Genomic DNA, 23,229 nt, shown 5'->3' on the forward strand with positions numbered 1-23,229 from the left:
TTTATACAAAATATAAATAATATATTTTGTAAGATATTTTCACACATCATAAATACTATTTTTTTTATTTTTTTGCAACACTTTCATCAATTGGATTGAGTATCAGATGCCATAATATACAAGTGACACTATTAATTCTTTGTATTTTGTTATATAACATATATACAATTAATTAATTCTTAATGGTATGATTCCTAGTATAAACTACAGAGAGAGGAAATAGTGTTCAGAAAAAATCAAAGTGTCTTTATTATAGCAGAGGTACATGGGAAGCCAATTAATGCAGACAATTGTAAAGAGCTGCTCAGTTCATAGGAATTGCAGGTTTCAAACAGCAATAATAGCAGGTATATATGGATGACACAATCAGGTACAGATACAATGAATGGAAAAACTTAGTCCATAGATGCAGCAAGTTCCAAAATACAAAGGGTGAACTGCCGGACAGGGTAACAGGTTTACCAGTTAGTAGCAATAGTCTGCAAGCACAGGTAGCACAGAGGTCCAGGTAAGCTGGGGAGCTTGTAGCTGGATAACAGATGTAGCGATATTCTGCAGGCACAGGTAGCATGGAAACAGGGGGCGGTTACCAACGGAGAGACAGTTGCTCGAGAGTGTTTGGACTCGGTCAGAGTATCGGCGGTGTGTGGATATATCCGGCTGGCTCCTGATCGTTTTGGGAAAGAGTTAAAGGTTAGCTGGGGAGCTTGTAGCCGGATACCAGATGGTAGCGATAGTTTGCAGGCACAGGTAGCATGGAAGCCCATGTAGGTCAGGAGGCACAAGGCACTGGATGAGTCATGGGGAATACAAGAGAAGGGAGGGTCAGACAATCCTGAAGATGAGGTTGTGAGATCCACGAAAGTTCCTGGGGATAGGCAAGAGGACGGTCAATTCAAAGCCAGGGATCTGAGTCACGAGTAGTGGTGTAGAAATATAGGGACATGCAGGAGTCAAGACCAAGGAGCAGGTCAGGAACAATCAGAGGGTTACACAGACAACCAGCAGCAGCAAGGACAATTGATGAACTGCACACGTTGCAGGGGAAGGCAGTCTCTTAAAGGCCTGCCACAGGTGATTAGCATCCTAGAGTAAATGAGGTTAGGAGAATAGTCCAAGTATCACAGCAGCACCTTAGGTAATACAGATTCAAAATGAAGGAGAGAGTCCTAACACATATAAAGAATTTATTGAGGGAAAAGGGAGATTCTTAAACAGGAGAACCTAAAGCCATCTTGACAACTCGCACTGCATCCTCCGCAATATCTTTTAGGAAGCGATAGAGCATCCAATAAGTGGTAATAAATGAGATGCTACCTGCTGCCATTGTGCCAATCACTGGGATATTGCTGGCTGCATATTCAACTGTCATGAGTATCCCAGTTGGTCCTCTGGTTAAAAGAGTGGTGACAAGCTCTTTGTTTATCTCTGTTAAAACTAAAGGGGACTTGATAACAGATGTCAACTCACTAACATCTTTACCAAATTTATTGGCCAATTTTTGGAGAGAACACTGATCCAGGCCAAAAGCTTTTTGATATTTTACCATTTCTTTCACGAGAATAGCAACATCACAAACTACAGACAGGCCTGGAATAGGGACTGTAGCAACAGCACAGGAAAGAAGGGCCCATTTCCAGATCTCCTTCCTCAGTGCCTCTCTTTTCTTTTCTAGAATTGGCAGAGAAATGTTGGGCAGACATAACATAAATACATGTCTTTTGTGACTTGGAAGTTCCTGTTCGAGAATTTCTTGCATTTGGTTAAAGTCATACTTGTCTATGTCCAGACAGGAGAGGAGAAACACATGTGGATCTCTGATTCCTCCATCATGTAGATTGTTAATGCAATTATCCCGAATCTCCTTCAATATGTTCTCTTCATGGAATGTCTTCGTCCTACGTCTTAAAGAGGCATGCAAGTCAGCGTCAACTTTTGATCTCACAAAGTAGAACTTCTTCCCCATGGACTGGATCTCCTTGGCCAGTTGCATGTCATTGTATCGGAAACGTTCTGATGACATGATAATGAAAAAGTCGTATCTACTGAATTGAACTAAATTTAGATATGCACTTGAATTAAAATTTGGACTTCCTATTCCAGGAAGATCCCAAATGGTCACATTATTATAATGTGGATGGACATAAGGTTTTGACTCTGTCGTGGTCTCCACTACACCTGTTTTAGCAGAACCTTCTTCTTCATCATCCATGCCACGAATGGCATTAACAAAACTAGACTTTCCTGATCCTGATTCTCCTGTCACTGCAATGTTTAATGGGGCATTGTCTATCTCATTTAGGGACTCATGGAGTCTTTCAGTTGCTTTACAGAGATCACCTTCCTCTAGAGCAGAGTTAATTTCCTGCACTTCTTCTTCCGAGATGATATGAAAAGCTTCATTAAGATCCATTTCAAATTGTTTCCTAAATGAAAATGAGACAGAATTTCTAATGAGGATGAACATCAACAAATGCCACAAAGAAGATTTGTATCTTGCATACATATATATTAAATGGACTTATCGGTTATTTCTGCTATAAGGTTATTTAAACAAGTGAATAGTTTACAAAGTTTCTTTGTTAGTGACAATCAGTAGCATTGTAGGACACCCCAGAATGCTGTTTGCTATGATTCAACAAAGTTTTGTTAAATGTAAAACAAAATTAAATGACCCTACCTCACTTCAGGGGTGGTCCTGATCTCACAGGACCTGTGCAATTTATGTAAAATAAAAATAATTAAATGCCTTATAATTTAATAGGACCCATTCTCAAGAGAATTTGCAGACAAACTTAGAATCTGCTATTAGACATTTCCCATACATAGTTCATGACGTTAGTACAAATAAAATAATAGGTGACATGTGCCTCGCAAATCCTAAATTAGAGCTAGACAGCCTGGGGTATCTTCTACTATAAGCATGGGGTCCCTCTGGGTCAGTGCAAGGCTGAAGCCTCTGTGGGTGGGGTGCAAACAAAAAAATGGGTCTCAAAGGAGCTGGAGATCTTCCCACTTCCCTGGCCTATGGTCTGGTAACTTCCAAGATCCTTGAAGTGACTTTAAACTTTTCCTCCCCAGAGGTTCCAGCATAATGTATAGGGTTCCTAAGATCATTTCTCATAATACCAAAAGAGCAAAATGGAGACATGTAGTTTTAAAAATGAACTAGTTGAATAAAATACTCCCAAAAACTCATTTGCCAACTTATTAAACATAAAAAACACAATATCAAGTTTATTGTATTGACTGTTAGTTATAGAAAATAATAAATTGTGTGAAGATGAAACAAACTTTGCTTAAGCCAAAGTAGTAGTATTGTAGCTATGAGACAAACACATGGAATTATGAAATTCCTAGGTCATGTTTGCAGTTTAGATGATAATGACATTTTCAAACCTCTGTCAACCCTTTTATCAAATCCTGACATACAGCTTTGTTTATAGAGTCTCAACTTTGTGGACTTTGAGGACAATATGTCAGGTTCTAGCATTGGGGACAATTAAGTTCAACTGAAATTACAACTAATCGCCAAACTCACAAGAGTTTGAAGTTGAGTTTGATGATACGTTAGTATTGCAGTGTATTAGTTATCATCAGAGGAATAATGAAAACGAACATCTACTGTTATCTCATGCTTAAAACATTTACCACAAAGTGATAAGCCTAAATCTGATATCGGCAAAAAATCCCAAATATGCACAGGCAACCCCATATTGCTTAGTACACTGCGCAATAAAAAAATAAAAAAAGAAGCAATGCTTGTGTCAGTGGTAACAAAGCAACGAAAATTATGTGCAAAATAATAAACTAATTTACACCCCTTGCATTGCTACATGATTTTGTCCAGAAAATTTAAGTAAGAAAACTTACTCAAATTCTTGCCTAAGTTCTTTAATGAATCAGGCCCAACCTTGGAATGACATTATTTTCAGAAACGGCATAAGAAGTTATCATACAAATAGATGGATCTGTAATTCAGCAGCCACAAGTGTGAAAAAAGATTCCCTGTCCCATCGTTCATATAGGAAAAGCTCAATTGCCCTAATCTCGTCCCCCCAAAAAAATATTATATTGTGAAGCATAACAGCATAACTGATAATGTGATACCATACACGTTCTTGGCTGCAAGTTCTTTGTCACCTACAATTTACATAAAAGTGTTAAGAAAGGTCCCAAGTAAAGTAAAAAGACATATGATGTAAAAGTCCAATCAGCTGAAAATCTCCAGTTTGATTTTTTTTACAGTGGCAAACATGAATAGCATAGTATGTGCACAAATGGTCAGGTGATATTACTAGGTAACAAAGGTTGGATTGTAGAACTGATCCAATATATGGAAAGTCATTGCAGAGAGAAATACAAGTCCTGATAAACTAGATCCAAGTTCCAAACATAAAAATAAATATGATAGTGGTATATCTAGTTGTTGTCCTTGCTGTTGGTAAATATGATGTACATGATTACCATTAGTAGAATGAAGCTGCAATTTAAGACAATTCTGAAGGGCAAACATTGACGTAATATCCAACTTTATGGCACAATAACCTGGATAGTTTTTCTGTGCATGCACAGTAAGCTGGGTCAGACTCGAAGGTGTGTAAGTGCAAATGATTTACAAAAAGGCATACACATGTAAGTATAGCAATACTCCCTGGAGGTCTGGCCTATTTAGAGTAGTCTGCATTTCCAGGTACACCTATTGGAAGTCAAAAACTTGCATCTACCCGAGCTGCGGGTTTAATAAATCTGCTAATGATGATCAGCACATATCTTTATTAGTGAAAAAAACACAATTATATAAATGTTTAAACAAACGTAATCTTACACCAAAACTGTAATCAGCATCAGTGCTAACAGCATACATCCCAACTTTAGAGGTCTTCAACTTTGGACAGACAGTGAAACAGGGCATGGCCATATCACCACTGGGAGCATGACCGCACCCCCAAAGGTGCGCTTAGTGCTGCTCAAGTGCTAGGTTGTACTTTAGCCCTGTCACTTTCCCTAAAATTACTCATTCATTGTCATGCGCACCCAAGGCAGATACACACGTCATCCATTGGGTCATACCTCCCAACCTTCCAATTCCTGGAACTAAGATGTCTGTGGGTAGGATGGCAGGACAGAGCACTCAAATCAGGAATGTTCCTCCTAAATTGGGACAGATGGAAGGCTTGCTTATGGTATTGGCTAGCTTCTGCTAATGTGGGAGGACAAACAGTGTTGGGACACCTGCAAAAGCGACAACAAAGCCAGGCTATGCCAGGCTGGGCAGTTCATACTATCACAAGGAGACCCACATCATGGAGTCCCTTTCATAATGCGAACCATCCTGGCAAGCACAAGGCTGAATTTCCTAGGTCAATCAGCTCTGCAAAAAAAGTGTGTGTCCACCAGGGAAATACCACTGAGGCTCACCCCCCTGGGGTGGTGGGGGTCGGGGAATGAGTTCAAGTAAGATAATCATTAGTTTAGTGTATGAAACTCTCAGCACGCAGCCAACTATGTCCTATTGCAAGGCAATTAAAGTTGATCATCACCAATGTTTTTTAAGTGCATAAATCAATTTTATTCTGCTGACTTAAAGTTTTTAAATATTTAAAATGTCAATTTCCTCAGATCAACAGATATGGAAGGGAGAATGTGAAAGTTTAAACAAAAGGGTTGGTAGAATTATCAAATACTTCGTAAAAACACCTTTAATAAAAATAGTTTTCCAACATATAGCAGTTAATAACCATTATAAATATAAATAATTTTCAAATCTTTCAATCAATTAGGAATTCCAGGATTGGATGAGGTATTCGGACCGATACTAATCTCTTCAACATTTCAGAGCATAGGAACGAAACACTGTTTCAGGGAGCTCAAATTTTATCTAGTATAAGATTTTATCATTTATATCACATACTTCCTAATTGCAATATGCAATTAGAGTTTTGATACCATAGAATATATTACAAATATTTTAAATTTGTAAACATCACATGATCAGTTTGATCCAGAGAAACCATTATGGGCCTCTTACACAGCCTCAGATCCCAGATGTTGGTGGGATACTTAAAGCTGCCCTCAAGAGTTATAGCCATACGTTATTTATATGTTTATTTGCTCAGAAGTTCTTTTTCCAGGGTCTTTTGCAAGAGATGAAAGTCATACTTTTCCAGATCTAAGCAGGAGAGGAGAAACACACATGGTTGCCCTATTCCATTGTCAGCAAGTCCCTTCATGCAATTATCCCGAATCTCTTTCAGTATTTTGTCTTCGTTGTAGGTCTTCCATCTGCGAACTCTGCTGGCTTTCAAGTCAGAGTCAATTTTGTTCCTCACATAGAAGAACTTCTTCCCGATAGAACAGATCTTCTTTGCCAGTTCCATGTCATTATATCTCAATCGTTCTGAAGCAACAATAATAAAATAGTCATATTTATGCCAGTCTACTGATTGCAGATAATCACTCTGTCTAAAATTGGGAGTTCCTGTACCAGGAAGGTCCCAAAACATCAAATTCCTATGCTTTGAATGTGGATAAGCTAATGTTTTTTTTGTGGTTTCCACCACCCCTGTTTTAGCAGCACCTTCTTCTTCGTCTTCGCGACCACAGATGGCATTAACTAAAGTGGATTTTCCAGATCCTGATTCTCCTGTTACTGCAATGTTTAATGTAGAATTTTCAATGTCCTTTATGGATTCTCTATTCCTCTCAGCTGTGTCACACAAGGTACTCTCCTGTAGTGCTCGAATAATGTCCTCTACTTCATCTTCAGAGTAAGCCACATATAATGCATCAGTATACATGCTCTCATGTGATTTAGACTTCTGGGGAAATGTAAGACAAACAATTTTAGTATATGTCTGTTCATTGCTGCTTTGTTATATCAGCTACTTTATAATGCCACCCTCATTTATCACCAGGTATATTATCAGCCCAAAAGTTTTTTGGAATTTTTTATTGTCATTATTTAGTTTATAATGCCACCCTTGCTAAACAATTTTATTGACCTGTGTTTTAAGCTTGAACTGTAAAGAGCACTCTTTATGGTTATTTATATGTCACACACAATGTGAAAAGAGACATAAAGAAAAAGTGGAAATAATAGAGTACAACAGGAATTAAGTAGTTGCCTCTTTCTAATACCATTGTGGTCATAGGGGACTATATTAATATAAACCGTTCCTGTACTAGGCAAATTATTTAGTATTAAGTAATGCTGCGGCCACTTCTTGGACAGGGTTGGGCTGGTTACCCTTCTTGAGGACCTGGAAAAGTAGTCAGGGTTACTTAGTAAGGTCCATCAAAATGCAAAACAAAACCCACAGTGTAGCAGTTGGCAACTTTCCCTCAAATCAAAGGTTTGACCAGTCCTTCGTGATGTATTACCTTGTGAATGGAAACCAAGACCTTTCCCTTCCTCTTCAATTCCTGAATATTCCAAGAGGAGTTTAAAAAATCCAAAAGTTGAATGTCCTCTTCAACAAGGAAAACTCCAAACAAAACACTGTATATGATCCGTAAGTAAGATCTACTGATAATTATCCTGTTTATAAATTTCTGAAAAGTAAACAAAATATATGAAAGCAAAAAACAAGATAAAGGAGAGATAAAGAGGAATCACATATGACATATATAAATATAATGTCTGTTTAAATTATTCCAATAGATTAAGAACAATAATGAAATTAATAAGCTAAAAATGTGTACTTACAAACAAGTGTCCATGTATTAGAGGGCCGCATAGAGACACTTAAGGATCTTCCCGACCATGCACCATTGGCTTATCAGTACTGGTCAACCTGAATCCTTCTACAGACTGATTATACACCAATGTGCTTATATAGGCAACCCCATGACCCAGAATTGACCATGTCTCCTTCCTCTCTGGCTCCCATGCTTCTCCCTCTCTCCCTGTGTTCAGGAAGGTTAGTGTCGATAGTGAATAGGATTAGACGCTGGCTTTGGCCCATTCAATGATTCCTTGGGTGCATCGAACTACAAAAGGGCTGAGAGACACAAAGTGATATCACAGCCCAACACTAGTGAGGAGTTAGTCACTAGAAAGTGAGAAGCATGGGAATGCTGGGCAGCTCCATTTTAAAGTGGCTAAAAGCAACTAAGAGAGCTATCATTCCCTTAGAAAGAGCTGATAGACTAACAGAAAGCAGAAAAGACTACCACTAATCCAGGGAGAGCTGCCAGTCTTCCAGAGTAAGTTGTCAGTTTACTAGAGAGAGCTGCCATTTCCAGAGTGGAATATGACAATTTCAGGGAGTAAGCAGCCAATGTCAGAGAGCAGTTCCCAGAGCAAGCCCAGAGTTCCAGAGGAACTCCATATCCAATATAGAGGGAGACAAGATCCGATCAGGAGGGAATATAGATCCATTCCAGGAATCCAGATCCAGTTCAGCTCTCCAGATCCAGCCCAGTTGTCCAGTGGAAGTCTGGAATCAATCCAGATTTCTGCAAGGTGTCCTGATTTGTTACAGTTGTTCCAGATGCCTGCATTTCTTAATATTCCTACCCATCCAAGCCTTTCATCTCTACTTCAAAGACCCAGCAAGTCTCCAGAACTGGTCAGTGTCCACAGCAAGTGTGAGTAACCAGCCTAATACTACACTGCACCTCTGGGCTGAGCCTCAGTACAGTGACTTGCCTTAGCTAAATGTCTGTCCTGGAACTGCTCAACACTGCCGGGACTATGCCTCCCCTCATCTTCTACACATCCAGAATTTATGGAAATTGCCATTGTTGGAACTATTCCCTTCATCTTCTTCATATTCATAGTCATTATTATTTTCAGGACTACTCTTCGCATCATCTGCTTCTGCACCTGCTTCATGAGAGACACATATTACCTTAATTACTCTAATTATAGAGGTACTTAGTGTAACTCATTGTCTTTACATTACAATTATTATAGTGGTATTCTGCACTACAGGCTCCTACCTCAGCTTTTTCTGGCTCAGAGTACAAGTTCATGCCAATTGTTTAATTATTTTGGTTGCACTGTTTCTCCAGTTCATGGTGCCTTCTTTGCATGAACTTGCATGCTGTTAGCTAATTTAGGATGTGTGCCTGTAGGTCTAAATGTGATCACTGTGCACAGTAGGTCCACTCCCAGGTTCGAGTTGTTACATGTTAGTGCTGTTACTACCAGTCTTGTGGTTACATGCTGAAACTATGTTATTATTGTTTTTACTATTACTATTGTGTTTTTATATCCAACTTGTATTTCACAGTTTCAGTCACTTAAGCCATTTTATCACTGATGAACACAAGTTTCTTTTTCTTTATTTGTTATTCATAGATTTACTAGCCTTTGTAGTTGTCAAGTCATTAAATAAACATTCCAAGTGTATTTTTCCTTTTTACCTGGTGTGTGTCTATCATCACCGGTCAATTTACTGTGAGTCTGCAGGGGTTACCAGAGTCAACCTCTGGTAGACCTCGCTAAGAGCATTAACCTATTTTGCTCCTTTCTATATTTATTTTAATCTTATTTTGGAATTGGTAATGATACCTTATATAGGAGCTGGATTCTTCTCCTCATTTCACACTAAAAAGTATTAGGTATTATTTCAAAAGGTTTCTCTAATTTTTTTATTTACTTGGGCACTTGAATATTTGTGTACATTTTGTTTTAGCAAGTGGCTTTTATTTTGAGGGTTGTACAAAATAAGACGTGTTAAACGAGTCATCTCTAAGTAGGAAAAAGATGAGGATGTATTTTGTATTACGAGACACTAGCAAATTATTTCTAAAGCTTTTAGTTAGAGACATTTACTGTGGACCGATAAAAATGAATGTTATTGAAATAATAAAAATGTACTCTTGGTAATATCAATCCACTGGAAATCATCCCACCCCCCCCCCCCCCCCATCTATTCGAGATCGATTCAAAAGACTTGAATTTTATAGAACCATGGATGAATTAACATTATCCACAACTGAATCTTTTGCCATTTGGTGCCCCTGGCTCGAATTCCAAGATTCAGAAAAATTCACATCCCTATCTATCCAGCAAACACATCTTCATGACGACTCCTAAACCACACATTTAATCTCTCTATGTGATCCAATGTTCAAAAACCCCAAAATGATGTTAGCAACCTTGGGCCTGCTTCATTAGTGATCTTGGGCCTGATTCATTAAGGATCTTAACTTAAGAAACTTCTTATTTATGTCTCCTGGACATAACCATGTTACAAAGCAAAGGGTGCAAATTAGTATTCTGTTTTGTACATAAGTTTAATACTGACTGTTTTTTCATGTAGTACACAAATACTTGATAGCTTATTTGTACACTGAAATTTAAAGTTGATATTTGTGTAAAAGTTAAGATGCTTATTTTTAAGAAGAAACAGGGAGATAAGAGTGAAGTTAAGATGGATTTTCATTTAACTTAAGAAATTCTTCACTTACGCAGTGGATTTTGCTTCTTATCTCCCTTTTCTGAGCATGCACAGAGTGGAATTGCTTAAGATAAGCAAAAAACGGCAGATAAGATTATTCTAGAAAACACCTTCCCCTTCCCCCTACCCTTCTATTCTTTTCTCTTCCTTCCTTCTTCATAATGACATCATAAAATATATTTGATTATCTCATTAAGCCCTAATGTATTTTATCTTGAGAATTTACCAATTTTGCCTGTAATTGTGGTACAATTATTATTGATGTCTTTAAAACTTAATAAAGAAAAATTACATTAAAAAAACAAACAATTCTATAGAAAGCAAAGTAAAAAAAATAGTATTTGTCCCACCAGTACTGACATCTCAGAATACACAGAACTCTGAGTCGGATACCAGCGCCTTGATAGCAGTATTTAAACTGTATTATATGTTTGGCCTATTAGCATCTGATTAGTGTTAGGTTGGGTACACACTACTGTGTTTTCAGCTGATACCACAGTAGTGTGTACCCTGCAACAATTAAAGAGCGCTGTTCCAAAGCACATGGAGTCGTTGAGCGAGATTTTCAAACTGAACTGAAAATCTTGTTCAATGATGGAACACTGTCGTTGCAATTCTGTGTACGCACTCTGCAGAATTGGAATGACAATTTAGCTGCAAACAGGTGCCAGATGTACTCTCCTGTTGCTGCTTACCCTTAGGGACCCTATAGCAGCTGCAATAATAAATCCAAAAAAGCAGGACCCAGACAGGGGAAGGAGGAGTCTGGAGCTGACCCTTAGTCACATGATGTCCCAGCTTGTCTTAATTTATACTTTTGAGCATCTCCCTCTTTCATCCCATTTGCTTTCAATCTTTTGTCAGTAACAGTCAACCCCTCTCACCCTTTTCTCTCTCCAGCTCTTCCTCCTTTCACGCACCTGCCTTTCTTCTACACAAACTTTCTGGGTAATCCTTATAATACTGGGGGTTTATTGATTCACTGTGTGTACCCAGCCTAACCAAGGAAAGGTTAAGAAAGCGATCTCTGCAGATATATTTCAAAGGACAAATCCCTCCCGTGGCTGTTGCTGTATTTTGGATGAATAAAAAAGATAGACAGTAGGAGTGGAAGGGGGACTTGTGTATTTCAGGATCCTGTGAGAGATCGCTGGTGTCTAACAAGGTTAGAGCTGGACAGCGTTAATGTTTTTCAAACTACAGTTAGTGACCTGCAAACCTTTGCTCTGTGACTAGATACTTGAAGTAACTGACCTCTGTGAAAACATAAGTCTGCTAGTATGTGAACAGGCATGAGTGTGTACGTTTGTGTCAATGCTACAAAAATAATAAATCTCTATGGCCTTGTATACTGCAGCTATGAGCATATACACACTGTGCTGTGATGAGAAAGAGCGAGAGAGGAGGGGACGAGAATCATCATCAGCTATTTATATAGCGCCACTAGGTCCATTTGATAGCAGTACTGTGAGGCAGAAGTGCTAACCACTAAGCCACCGTGCTGGGTGAGAGAGGTGTGTAACTGTGTGGCAATAGAATGATGATAAGAGATCAGGAGGAGCAATGTATACAAGGAGTTGGCTGCCGGAGAGGTTACTATGGAGATGCTTTCTGAATACTCAGCCGACGGTTATGACAGATAAAGAGCACAGATTGGTTCTGGGGGAGTCAGGGATCTGTCCCGAATGCAAACATGCTTATGCATCTTTTTACCATAACATCTGGCAATGCAGAAAATATTAAGCTTTTTATCCTCTGTCTTAGATACTCTTCTCCCAAGTGATAGAAGGGCCATCTTTTTATGTCAATTCGAAAATTGGGTACATCTTATTCCATCCAGAGATTCCCAGGATGTTAAGCCATTTATCACGGTCACCATTACAATAGCTAAACTGGTAATTTTTCGACATTGGATTAAAAAATCCCCTCCATCCTTATCGGAAGTGAAAAATGAACTCTTTAATACACTATATTTAGATAGGAGAGCCACCTTGCCAGATATTGAGAAAGGGGTGGAAAGATTCTTCAAGAAATGGGGCCCTTTTATTGACTCTCTCCCTCCTAATACCCAAAAATAAATTTTAAAGATGTTTGAAGACACAACATGGTCGTTGTACCGTGCTTTGGGGAGCAATTGATATGGAAGTGGGATGTCCCCACCCTCATTTGCATCTGATCTTTAGTTCTGTAACCATATGGAGGAGATGGGATGATGGGTACACTTCCAGCCGCTGTACTATATACTAGGGAGCTGTCCACGGTCGCCTGCCTGTTACTGTTGGTTAAAGCCAGTATTATTTTATGTTATGTACGTTATTGAATTTAAGATAACAAGATATAAAAGATATTAAGTGAACAGTCATTGACATTTATTGAATGTAAACAAATTACTGTACAACCTTCTGTAACATATTCTTGTCAGTGAGTGTTTATCGTTTGGATATTGTCTTACCTACTGTATCCTGTATGTGAAAAATCTCTAATAAAAACTGTTATAACAAAAAAAAAAAGAGAGCACAGATTGAAGTTATATCGTGTATAGTGTGTACACAGGAATTGGCAGACTGTTTGGAACTTCAGTCGTTCGTAAAATCGTGAGAGAGACCAAATTGGTTGGAAGTTTTTGCCGTGTGTACAAAGCCTTATTAATAAGGATTCTTTAAATCTGTTAGAGAGTCCAAGTTCACAAGCATAGAAGCGTAAATTGTTGAAACTGCAATATGTTATTTTCTTAATCTTATTACATGAATTGTTCTGTGCAGAGAAAACATTTTCCTATTTATATATCTGGTGAATGTTTAGGGCCTGTTAGTTTTATATGAATTTATTAATATTGATACAGGATCTACAGTCGCCATCTGATGTCTTTGTCTGCTTGTTAACACCCAGGCTTGTTTTATTACTGTGACTGTTCAACATCATAAAGTGGAGTATGGGCTGGCGTATGTGTCAAGCATGTGGGCGGGGGGCATGTGTGTGTGTAAAGCATGTGGGCAGGGGGGCATGTGTATGTGTAAAGCATGTGGGCAGGGGGGCATGTGTATGTGTAAAGCATGTGGGCAGGGGGGCATGTGTATGTGTAAAGCATGTGGGCAGGGGGGGCATGTGTATGTGTAAAGCATATGGGCAGGGGGGCATGTGTGTATGTAATACATGTGGGCAGAGCGGGCATGTGTATGTGTAAAGCATGTGGGCAGTGGGGCATGTGTATGTGTAAAGCATGTGGCATGTTTATTTGTGTAATACATGTGGGCAGAGCGGGCATGTGTATGTGTAAAGCATGTGGGCAGAGCAGGCATTTGTATGTGTAAAGCATGTGGGCGGGGGGCATGTGTGTGTGTAATACATGTGGGCAGAGGGGGCATGTGTATGTGTAAAGCATGTGGGCAGGGGGGCATGTGTGTGTATGTAAAGCATGTGGGCAGAGGAAACATGTTCTTCACCTCTTAAATGTCCTTTGTTTAAAGCGTATTTTCAGCAACATTTTCTTGCTTATTTCAAGTGTATACAGAAAACCAAAATATGAGTAAAATAATGCTTTCAATCTATCACCATTTAAAATTCCCATTCACAATATTTGAGAGTTTATAGAAAGTGACATTAAATCACTTCCTGACTGTTCATTGTGTTTCTACATTCTCACTGTGCTGCTACTGCTCTAAGATAATCAGGGACTGATTATCCAATAGGCTGAGTAGGCTGCAGACTAAGACGCTGGGCTTTAGGGGGTGCAAACATTTTTTGGGGGAAAATTGCAACAGGGAGAGATATAAAATGAAAATCATTTTAAAGATCTAATACAAGATTTTGCATTCAGTAAAGTGAGAAGATGGTCAACTAATCTGTAAAAGAATCTTAAACCTTTTTCTCTTCCATCCTATGAGGGACACTGGATATACTATAGCGTGAGTAGACAGTAGTTTGGGCCCTTTTACATTTGCCTCCAAAAATATATGCTATCCACTGGGGCGGGGAACGACATTAGAGGGGCAGGGGCGCATCGCAGGATTTTTAGGGGATTTTCCCCCTCGAACAAAAATAGAGAGAGAGCTGCTGCTCCATTTCGGCGGCACTGTATTGTAGAGCAGCCGCGGTGCTGTCAAAGATACAGCACAGCTGCGGATGCTTCTTTGACAGTGCCGCGGCTGCTGTACAGTACAGTGCCGCTAGGTAGGGGCACTGTTTAGTTCCCGTTCTTCGTGGAGGGGTTTCTGGAGAACCAGAAACCCCCCCTGCGTGCGACCCTGAGGGGGGTGGCCAGGAGGGGGACCCTGTCTGTTTCATTTGTACTGGGCCCCACAAATTCTGATGGCAGCCCTCCCTGTAGATATTGGTCTATTTCTCTCTCTAGAAGTAAGGTCAGTGGGAGATAACGGGGAACGAATATTGTATAACTGGGAGTAATAAGCTTGGAACGCCCCAGCTAATTTTTTTATCTGTATGGTTGTCCACACCCTTACCATCTTGGATGGACTGGATAAAAGTGAAGGATCTTTGGGATCGAAGATCTGTAGCTAGAAGGTGTCTCGGCTTATCTCCCCGTAGATAGAACTTGTTCCTACAACACCTCCAAGTCAATTTAGTTCTGTCATTTTATTGAGAGCAGACAGTTTATTCTGAAGCTGTTTATTTTTAATTTTAATACAAGAGCACATAAAAAATTGTGTGCTCTACAAGTGTAAGCATTCACTTGTGCCCATGCTAGCAATTGCACAATAAACAGTGCCCCATAAATTTTGCACTTGTGGGGAGCACTCCTTGAAGCTTTGCCTTGAGAGACAGTTTGTCCTGACAACACCCTGTACATACAACCTGCTTCATGTACTATAGAAAGCAGTAAATCAAGACTTTAGCATAATATACATAACTTTACCGATAAATCATTTCTCTTGAAATAAGTCTTCAGAAAATTGATATTTAGAATGATATTACACACATAACTAAACAAACCCTTCTGTTTCATCTCCTGAAATAAGTCAATTAGATTAATGTACAAGCAGGAAACTCTACTCTACTAAACATAGTATCACTTTAACATATCAGGTAATATTAAAACACATAAGTAAATAGGCAGAACAAACTATCTTTACCTTCCAACAACTGCGACTTGCGATCCTGAAGGATCTCTTTGCTATATACAGAGAGAAGCTTCTTTTCTGATGTAAGGAAATGGAAAGTGAAAGTAGAAAGTTGATCATTTCCCAGTAGTGACATTCTATACAAAGAAACGAAATTTCTGCAGAAAAGTAAGCCCTTCAGCATCTGCTGTCTGTTTACATTCCACCCAGAACAATTCCATTATTGCTTGTGTTTTTAACCTAAGAATTATTTTCAAGTTAACCTGTAAACCATACATTTTCATATACTCAAATTCTACTCTATATTGTGGGTTCTGTCTGGGGGCGGGGCTAACAACACAATTATTTAAGCACCGCCCCCACACACACACCTGCCTCCTGGGCCTCCCGGGACACAAGTTGCCAATGTTGGCAACTATGATATATATATCTATACATAGCTATATGTGTACATATATATATATATATATATATATATATATTTATATATATATAAATATATATATTATCCAGGTGCTTGGCACTCCTAAATATCATGTGAGCACGTGTACATGTAACATCATGTGTACCCTATTGCCTTCCTCGGTACTTCACTTGTATAAATAGTACAATGAGTAGATTCCAGGTCAGGTGGCACTCACAGATTAAAGACAAATTAACTGTGTTAAAAAAGGTGTATTTAATCCATTCCAACGTTTCGGAGACATCATGATGTATCATGAATATATATATATATTGTTTTTATATAGGGGGGCTCTTGGAATCATTGGGTCCGGCACTGGCCTCAAGGGGGCAACCTCAACAGATACTTATCAAGAGAATAATGTACAAGCTGTTTGTTCAGATCATGCAACCCCACAGTTATATTATCAAATGATCGTCCCAAGATATAATATAACCCCCACAATACATATTATAACCCCCCTGGCACATTGTGACACTCCCCCATCCCACCTGTACTTACCTACATGCTGCTGACATCAAGGTAGAAAACATCCTGCAGAGTGAGCAGGGAAGCTCTTAGTCTTGCAAGATTTTGACACTATCATTAAACACTGTCTGTGGACAGCCTCCCTCCCTCAATCGCAGGTGCGTGAGCAAAAGAAAAAGTACTTTAAGAAAAAAATTGTACTCTCCCCCCCCTCGGTGCCCTTGCCCATCCCCTCTGCTACAGGGTTCCATTTTTGACCTATTGGAGACAGGATGACACGATTCTCTGTAAATTGTGTCACTAAGCTCCACCCCCACCCACTTCACAGAGTAAGTGGGCAGAAGGTGGATGGTTGCCCTGCTCTCGGAGGAGTCAAGAAAATTCCCCAGATATTCTCCCAAACTTGACGGGAGAGTAGACAGCTGTGATTGATTTTACGAGACTGGATTAAGTACTGTCCGCACCTGCACTTAGTGCAGCTAACAGTGATCAAATTTGCTGCTAGGCTGCCTTTCACCAACAAAAAAGAAAATTCTACAGTGCTGGAGCCTGAAGAAGAAGAGAGAGGAGCAGGGCCGGAAGGAAGGTGAGTGAAATGTGCTGCAGAAATAGCAGGGCAGAGGGGGAGGTGATAAATTGACTGGGGGGTTGGTGGTCTGGGGGTCGTGTGATGAGATGGGGGGAATAATGAAGTGGACACTGGGGTTGATAAATTGGCTTCAGGGGTGGGTGATGAAACGACTGGAGGATGGGGGATGAAATTTCAGGAGGGGGGGTCATTAATTGACCGCTTATGGTTTATGAAATGACTGAGGGGCTAATGAATGGCTGGGGGTGATTAAATGGCTGGTGGGTGGGGCATGATCTCTCTATTGTATGTTGTTCACGAGGATGCTTTTTGTGTTTTCAGTGGTCACTACTATGGTAAATACCAGTCAGATGAGGCTGACTGGTATTTGATTATAGCTCTTTGACAATAAATAATCAGATATTTTATTGTCTTTATATGTCTGTGCTAGGGGTTATAGTTTGATCTGGCCATACTGGATTAATAGGTTGAACTAAAGAGCCTTAATCATTCCGTGTTTGTAAACATTTTGAATTACAATACAATTTTTGCATATTTTGAAAACAGGACTCAACTTTCAAGAAGCCAAATAACAACAAAGCTGCAAGAACAGGTAACAGAAAATGTATAAATTTGAATCCTGGAGAATACTCCTGAATATTCATATTTGGGAGTATTCCTATACATCTATACATTGGTAGATGGGGTGCTACAGGTGTATTAGCCTAGGGCAGTGGGAACCCATGGTCAGTGATTTATTAGTTTCCTAATATTGTCTTTGTACAGTAAAACGTTTTTATAGTGGAGAACTGTCAAACCTCTTCTAACCCTACGTTCACCCCTGTTGCACCTCCCTTCTGCCCGTATTCAAGGGAGGGCCATAAATGGGTGGGGCTTACAAAACCATGTGGCGTTTCACCCCAGAGTGGGCATTTGTGGGTGGGAAGTGGACTTTTGCACATGGGTGCTCTTGTTTGCCTTAGTGCATGTGCCAGGACCCTGGATATCTACTTTTGAAACCATGTCTGAATGAAGAGAAAGAGTAGGGATTGGTGCTATTCTAAAGACATATATACACATAAAACGATCCAGTAATCAGCACTGCTGTGTCATTACACAACATCATCCCAAATAATGGTATCGGTTTCTGAATACTACTACATTGGACTTTTTAAAGAAAAATAATTGATTTCTACAGAAACCGGGTCCATCCTGTGGACTATGACCACCCCTTGTTGATGATCAAATGCTCTCAGTTGGAGACGTATCTCACCCTTGCACCTTTATTCGGAACAGGGAAGGTAGTGAGTGAGCACATTAAAGTAATAGCATGTTGATACTTTTATGTTCTCTGCTGAGTGGGAAATAGCCACAGATATGTCTCTAGGAGATGTATTGGTGCAGTTACTTTCCTCCTGGTGCGAGATCCGTGCTGATGATGATGACCATCAACACAGACCTAGAAGTAATAAAAATAAATGCATCACCCAACAGCTTAACTAGATAGTGGAGCTAGCAAAGGGGGGGGGGAACGCATGGGGGTTCACCCGAATATACTAATACCAGCACTAGGCACTAGGCTTTGTCATCCAGGTCTGTTGGTACTACAGCAGGGAAACCCACAGTCTGGTGACCTCCAGAAATAATGCGAAATGAACACGGGATGGATTTTCTAGGGAGGTTCCCCCCCCCCCACTCTAGTTATAACCATCCCCATGCTGAAAAGGAGTAGGACTCTTCTCACACCCCTGGTGTGGTGGGTGTGGGGTTATTATAGTATAAAAATGGAATTCAAAAATAAAGTTTGTTCATGGCTATACAGGTCCCAACATGCCCAGGTTTCCAATAAGTGTTTGGGCAAAAAAAACCTTATTCATCCCTCATTCACCCTCTTTATTGGTCCCCTACATCCAGCCTGGCAGCCATGGCATCCTCTTCATCTGTTATAAATAGATGAATCCTAGGCTTAGCAAAACAAAATCCATAAAAATCGGTTCTGTACTAGCTGGCTAAGATCTCCCGTCAGAAAGGATATTCATATATAGAACTTTTGTGATTACCCACCGCATGAACTCTCGGCACTATGGCTGGTTAAGCTGTTTAGGGGAAGGAAGCTGTTTTTTTTTTAAAAATTTTTTATTGATCTTACAAGGCCGGGGTGACTGATTTGCTTAAAGCTTATCGGACGCTTGTAACGTAGCTTTAAGCGTTTCTCACGAAATGTGACCAACTTGCTTACTATTCTGAGTTGCATTTATCTTTATATACTTGTGGCTCCGTATTGTATGTAGGTTAGGGGATGCAATTTACTCTCACACTGTAAGTGGAAAATTGTGTACAACTCTGCATGTGGCCCTCTCAGAGCAAAGACAGCTGATTGAGACGTTAAGTAGATTAAACACATTGCAGTTCCCCTTTTCATTCCATTACTGGAATGGCTCCCAAATCCAAACTGTTGTTACTTTGCTTCAGAGTAGAGTAACTGTAGAAAAAAAATGAACGAGCTGTCAGGGCAAAGGGCCGTGAAGATTAGTTCTAGAACCAGGAGAGTATCAAGTGTCACAGATTGATCACAGTGTCACGCCTACAAGCTCAGCTTTCTGACCAATAAAAATGCTCTATGGCAGACTTATGTGAAACAAGCTTAAATGGAGAGAGTGACATCAGAGTTATTGCCTGTACTATTTATTTTTGCCAACAGGAAGAGCTAATATTTTACAACGAGTCAAAAAATCGAGCACTGATTCAAAACAGAAGCAACGGACAACTACAGTCCAAGAAGGAGGAAGATATGAGGCATCAAAATGATGTCATAATTCACACGCAATACAATAGTGCATGTAATATCCCATTAGGTCAATAGATGGCATAGAGATACCTGTTAGTAGTCTAGAAGATATTTCTGTTTAACTATTTCTAATACCTGTAGTTATAACGTGACAGGAAACATCCATTGCAACCACAAGATGTCACTATACAGCATCCAATTACAAAGTTACATAGTAACAACCAGAGATGCTCACTGACCCCCATGAACTGGTTTTGGTTTTGGTTTTAGATCTGGATTAGCTTTGTGTTTTGGTTTTGGCAAAACCGCCCTCGTGTGTTTTGGCTTTGGATTTTTTAGAAAAAACTCTAAAAATGTCCTAAAATCACATAATTTTGCACTTTTTTTTGTTCCTACATTATTATTAACCTCAATAACACTAATTTCAAGTCATTTGCTGTCAATTTTGACCACCTCACAGATCACAATATTATTTTGCGTGGGTTTACTCTGGGTGCTCCGGTTTCCTCCCACACTCTAAAAACATACTGGTAGGTTAATTGGCTGCTATCAAAATTGATCCTATTCTCTGTCTGTGTGTGTGTGTGTGTGTGTGTGTGTGTGTGTTTGTGTGTGTTAGGTAACTTAGACTGTAATCTCCAATGGGGAAGGGACTGATGTGAATGATTCTATGTACAACGCTGCAGAATCAGTGGCGCTATATAAATAAATGATGATGATGATGATTAAGTTTAATATGGTGAGGTGGAGATCTTGGTGGTTTCACAAAGTTGGTTCATCTTCTTCAGTACCATGCCTGCTCAGCAAACCAACTGACTGACATTATAAAGCCTAGATTGTTTAAGTCCACGTTTTACCCATACTGTACAAGTTATATGCATTTACTAAATATGTGCAATTATATTATACACATTTCAAAATGCAATGTGACATATTTGTTAAACATAGTGTAAAATCCAGCTCCTCACAATTGTGGTTTGGTATTTGAAGCTGCAAGAATAATATACCACAATGTGTGCCTTCTCATTACACCATGTACAAGATTGATTAACTGGTCTGCATCATACTATATTATAGTAAGTAATTTGAATACTGTGGGTACAATGTCATCTTGCATATCTAATAATGTTGTCTAAAGATGATCAAGAGTTGGTTCATTGTTAGAATGAGGTTAGATGAGATCCGTATTTCAGTGGTAGTCTACTAGGGGCCTCAGAGAGAAGGTCCACATCTCACTGCCTGACCACCAGCCTTCTTCTCCTTCCTCCCTGTCACTGAAGAAGACAGGGCATGGTGATCACTCTATGTGTGTCGCTGTATGAGAAGCACCAGAGGAGAAGTATATTGCAGCGGGCAGTGTCGTTGCTGGAGTAGCTCAGGAATATATGAGATAGGTAGGTGCACAACTGAAGGAGGTTCTACAGTTTTTTTGGGAGATCACAATTCTGATCATTATTATTCCTATAGTGTCTCTTTTGAAATTATGTGATAAGCTTCTGTAATGTATGGCAAGCATTTCTGGCAATAGGTAGTTCCTACATACCAGGACTAAAATTTAAAATAGGTATATCAAACATTCTTGTTCAACCATAGAGTCTCAATTTTAACAGACAACCTTGTGCTTAATATACAGAGCCACAGTTCTCCGGTGTCAGTCGGAAATGGAAGAATGTTTAATGAAATGAGGAGACCAGTCACCTAGACCCAGACAAAGACAGAGAAGTGCTCATAATGTAGAAAAATTGAGCACCAAAGGCGATTATCAAATTAAAAGTAGTGTACACTATCTATAATTATCTTATGCTTATCTGTTGATAACCTCTTTAGCGATCAGATATTCCTCACTGGATCGAAAATCAGCCTCAATGTCTTTGCACCCATATTTTATGTGTCGGAAAGGACGCTTTTAATTTACTTATTGTTTTCGGTGCTCAATTTACTATTCTATGGGCTACATTTACTAAACTGCGGGATTTAGTACATTTTACAAAATGACAGCTGGAATATGATTGGTTGCTATAGGCAACATCTCCACTTTTTCAAACCCGCAGTTTAGTAAATATGCCCATATGAGTGCTTCTTTTACTCTATTTGCCTGTCTTTAGCTCTGTGAAGTTTATCAGCCTGTGAATGGCAACAGATGAAGGGAGAGAGAAGAGTCAGAGCTGTGCAGGAGTTAACTGGAGGAATTCGGTGAACTAGGCCTCTCACACTGTCATGAGCAATCCATAGGGATTTGCTGTGGATGCTACAATGGCGCAAATGGTGTTTACTCCAGAGGAAAAGAAGCCAGTGTGCTCTTATCACACCTCCACCTTGCTTTACTAAAACTGCTGCACTGATATTTATAGTTTTGTCTGTAACACAGTCCCTGCCTCAGAGTACACATGCATGACTGGCTGCAACAACTGTCACACTAAACCATGCCTCGTAACCCCCTCCCATTCTGACAGTGTGCTAAGCAATCCCCATGGCTGTGTGCCAGGCAATGAAGGTTGGAAATAATGTGAAGAGTCTTTTAAAATCCTTAAGGCTATGGGGACAGTATTGGGGCTGTGTGAAATGAAGGTGTTTTGGTTGGATGTTTCTCTGGCCTTGTCTGAGGCATTGATAATACAGAAGTTCACATGCAGCTCAAGAACATATAGTGCAGGGTTACAATGTCATGATGCACATCAATAAGGGGAACCTTTGCATTTTCTCTTATGGTCATAGACCCTCTGCACTCACCAAAGACACTATTAATGCTATTTTGCTATTAATGCACGTGGTCAGCTTAATATGCATTGCAGTATGTAGAACTAACGTTCCCTGACTTTATGACAGAATATAGCTTGTATAGCATTAATAGTGTCATTGGTGAATGCAGAGGACCCTATGTCTTTTTGTGTGTACAATGTGGTCACACCTCTATTGCACCCCGGGCTTTAGTTCTTTATACTTATTATTGGTAAAGCACAATACTTTAGAGGTCTCTTAAAGACATCTATGATTGCTTGTGGAAAGGCTTGCAGATTTGTCTCTTTTCAATGCCAGTCTGTCAGATCTGCCTCTTAGAGTACTTAGCAGTATGAGGGTGTTTGTCTAGTGACAGAGGATCTATTATTTAAACATTTGAATAGGAGTTTTCTGTTTTGCTATCAGTTCATGTAGTTATTTGCTACTATGCTCTGTTTACTATGTTCAAATCCAGTTCACTGCCTGGTGTGGACTGTGGGGCGCTGCTATGTATTCTGAGTGCTGCATCTGCTAGCTGTCACATTAAACATCGTCGACACCAGCACAAGTCTTTGAACCAAGAGTTGAGCACCGGCGAGAAGCATGATTCCCCATAGGCACATCTGCGGATGTGGCCACCTCTAATTGTATCACAATTATGTTAGCACATCTTCACTGTATTCGGACTATGCTTGTTTCCTTCCCCGTTCCATCTCTCCTGATGTCAAGAAACA

At 39.7% G+C, this 23,229-nt stretch overlaps 1 protein-coding gene across 4 annotated transcripts; it reads right to left on the bottom strand.

Annotated features, from left to right (window-relative positions):
• Window positions 1-220: 220 nt before the first annotated feature.
• On the bottom strand, window positions 221-15,713 carry LOC142107386 (interferon-inducible GTPase 5-like). Of its 4 annotated transcripts, XM_075190800.1 has the most exons (3): window positions 15,503-15,713; window positions 7,384-7,554; window positions 5,685-6,821 (listed from the first exon to the last, which is right to left on the bottom strand). In XM_075190800.1, the coding sequence occupies exons 1-3, from the start codon at window positions 15,608-15,610 to the stop codon at window positions 6,108-6,110; spliced, it is 993 nt and encodes a 330-aa protein (XP_075046901.1). In that variant the 5' UTR covers window positions 15,611-15,713; the 3' UTR covers window positions 5,685-6,107. The 4 variants fall into 4 exon arrangements, 3 of the variants coding, with proteins under 3 accessions (XP_075046899.1, XP_075046900.1, XP_075046901.1); XM_075190798.1 differs by lacking the exons at window positions 5,685-6,821; window positions 7,384-7,554 and adding an exon at window positions 221-2,426 and having other exon boundaries at window positions 15,503-15,582; XM_075190799.1 differs by lacking the exons at window positions 5,685-6,821; window positions 15,503-15,713 and adding an exon at window positions 221-2,426 and having other exon boundaries at window positions 7,384-7,447.
• Window positions 15,714-23,229: the final 7,516 nt, after the last annotated feature.

This window comes from Mixophyes fleayi, chromosome 11 (genome assembly GCF_038048845.1).
Source record: "Mixophyes fleayi isolate aMixFle1 chromosome 11, aMixFle1.hap1, whole genome shotgun sequence".
Taxonomy (NCBI): Eukaryota; Metazoa; Chordata; class Amphibia; order Anura; family Limnodynastidae; genus Mixophyes; species Mixophyes fleayi.

Bases quoted from the DNA above. Each gene is read 5' to 3' on its own strand.
- LOC142107386 (XM_075190798.1), bottom strand. From the start codon at position 2,413: ATGGATCTTAATGAAGCTTTTCATATCATCTCGGAAGAAGAAGTGCAG.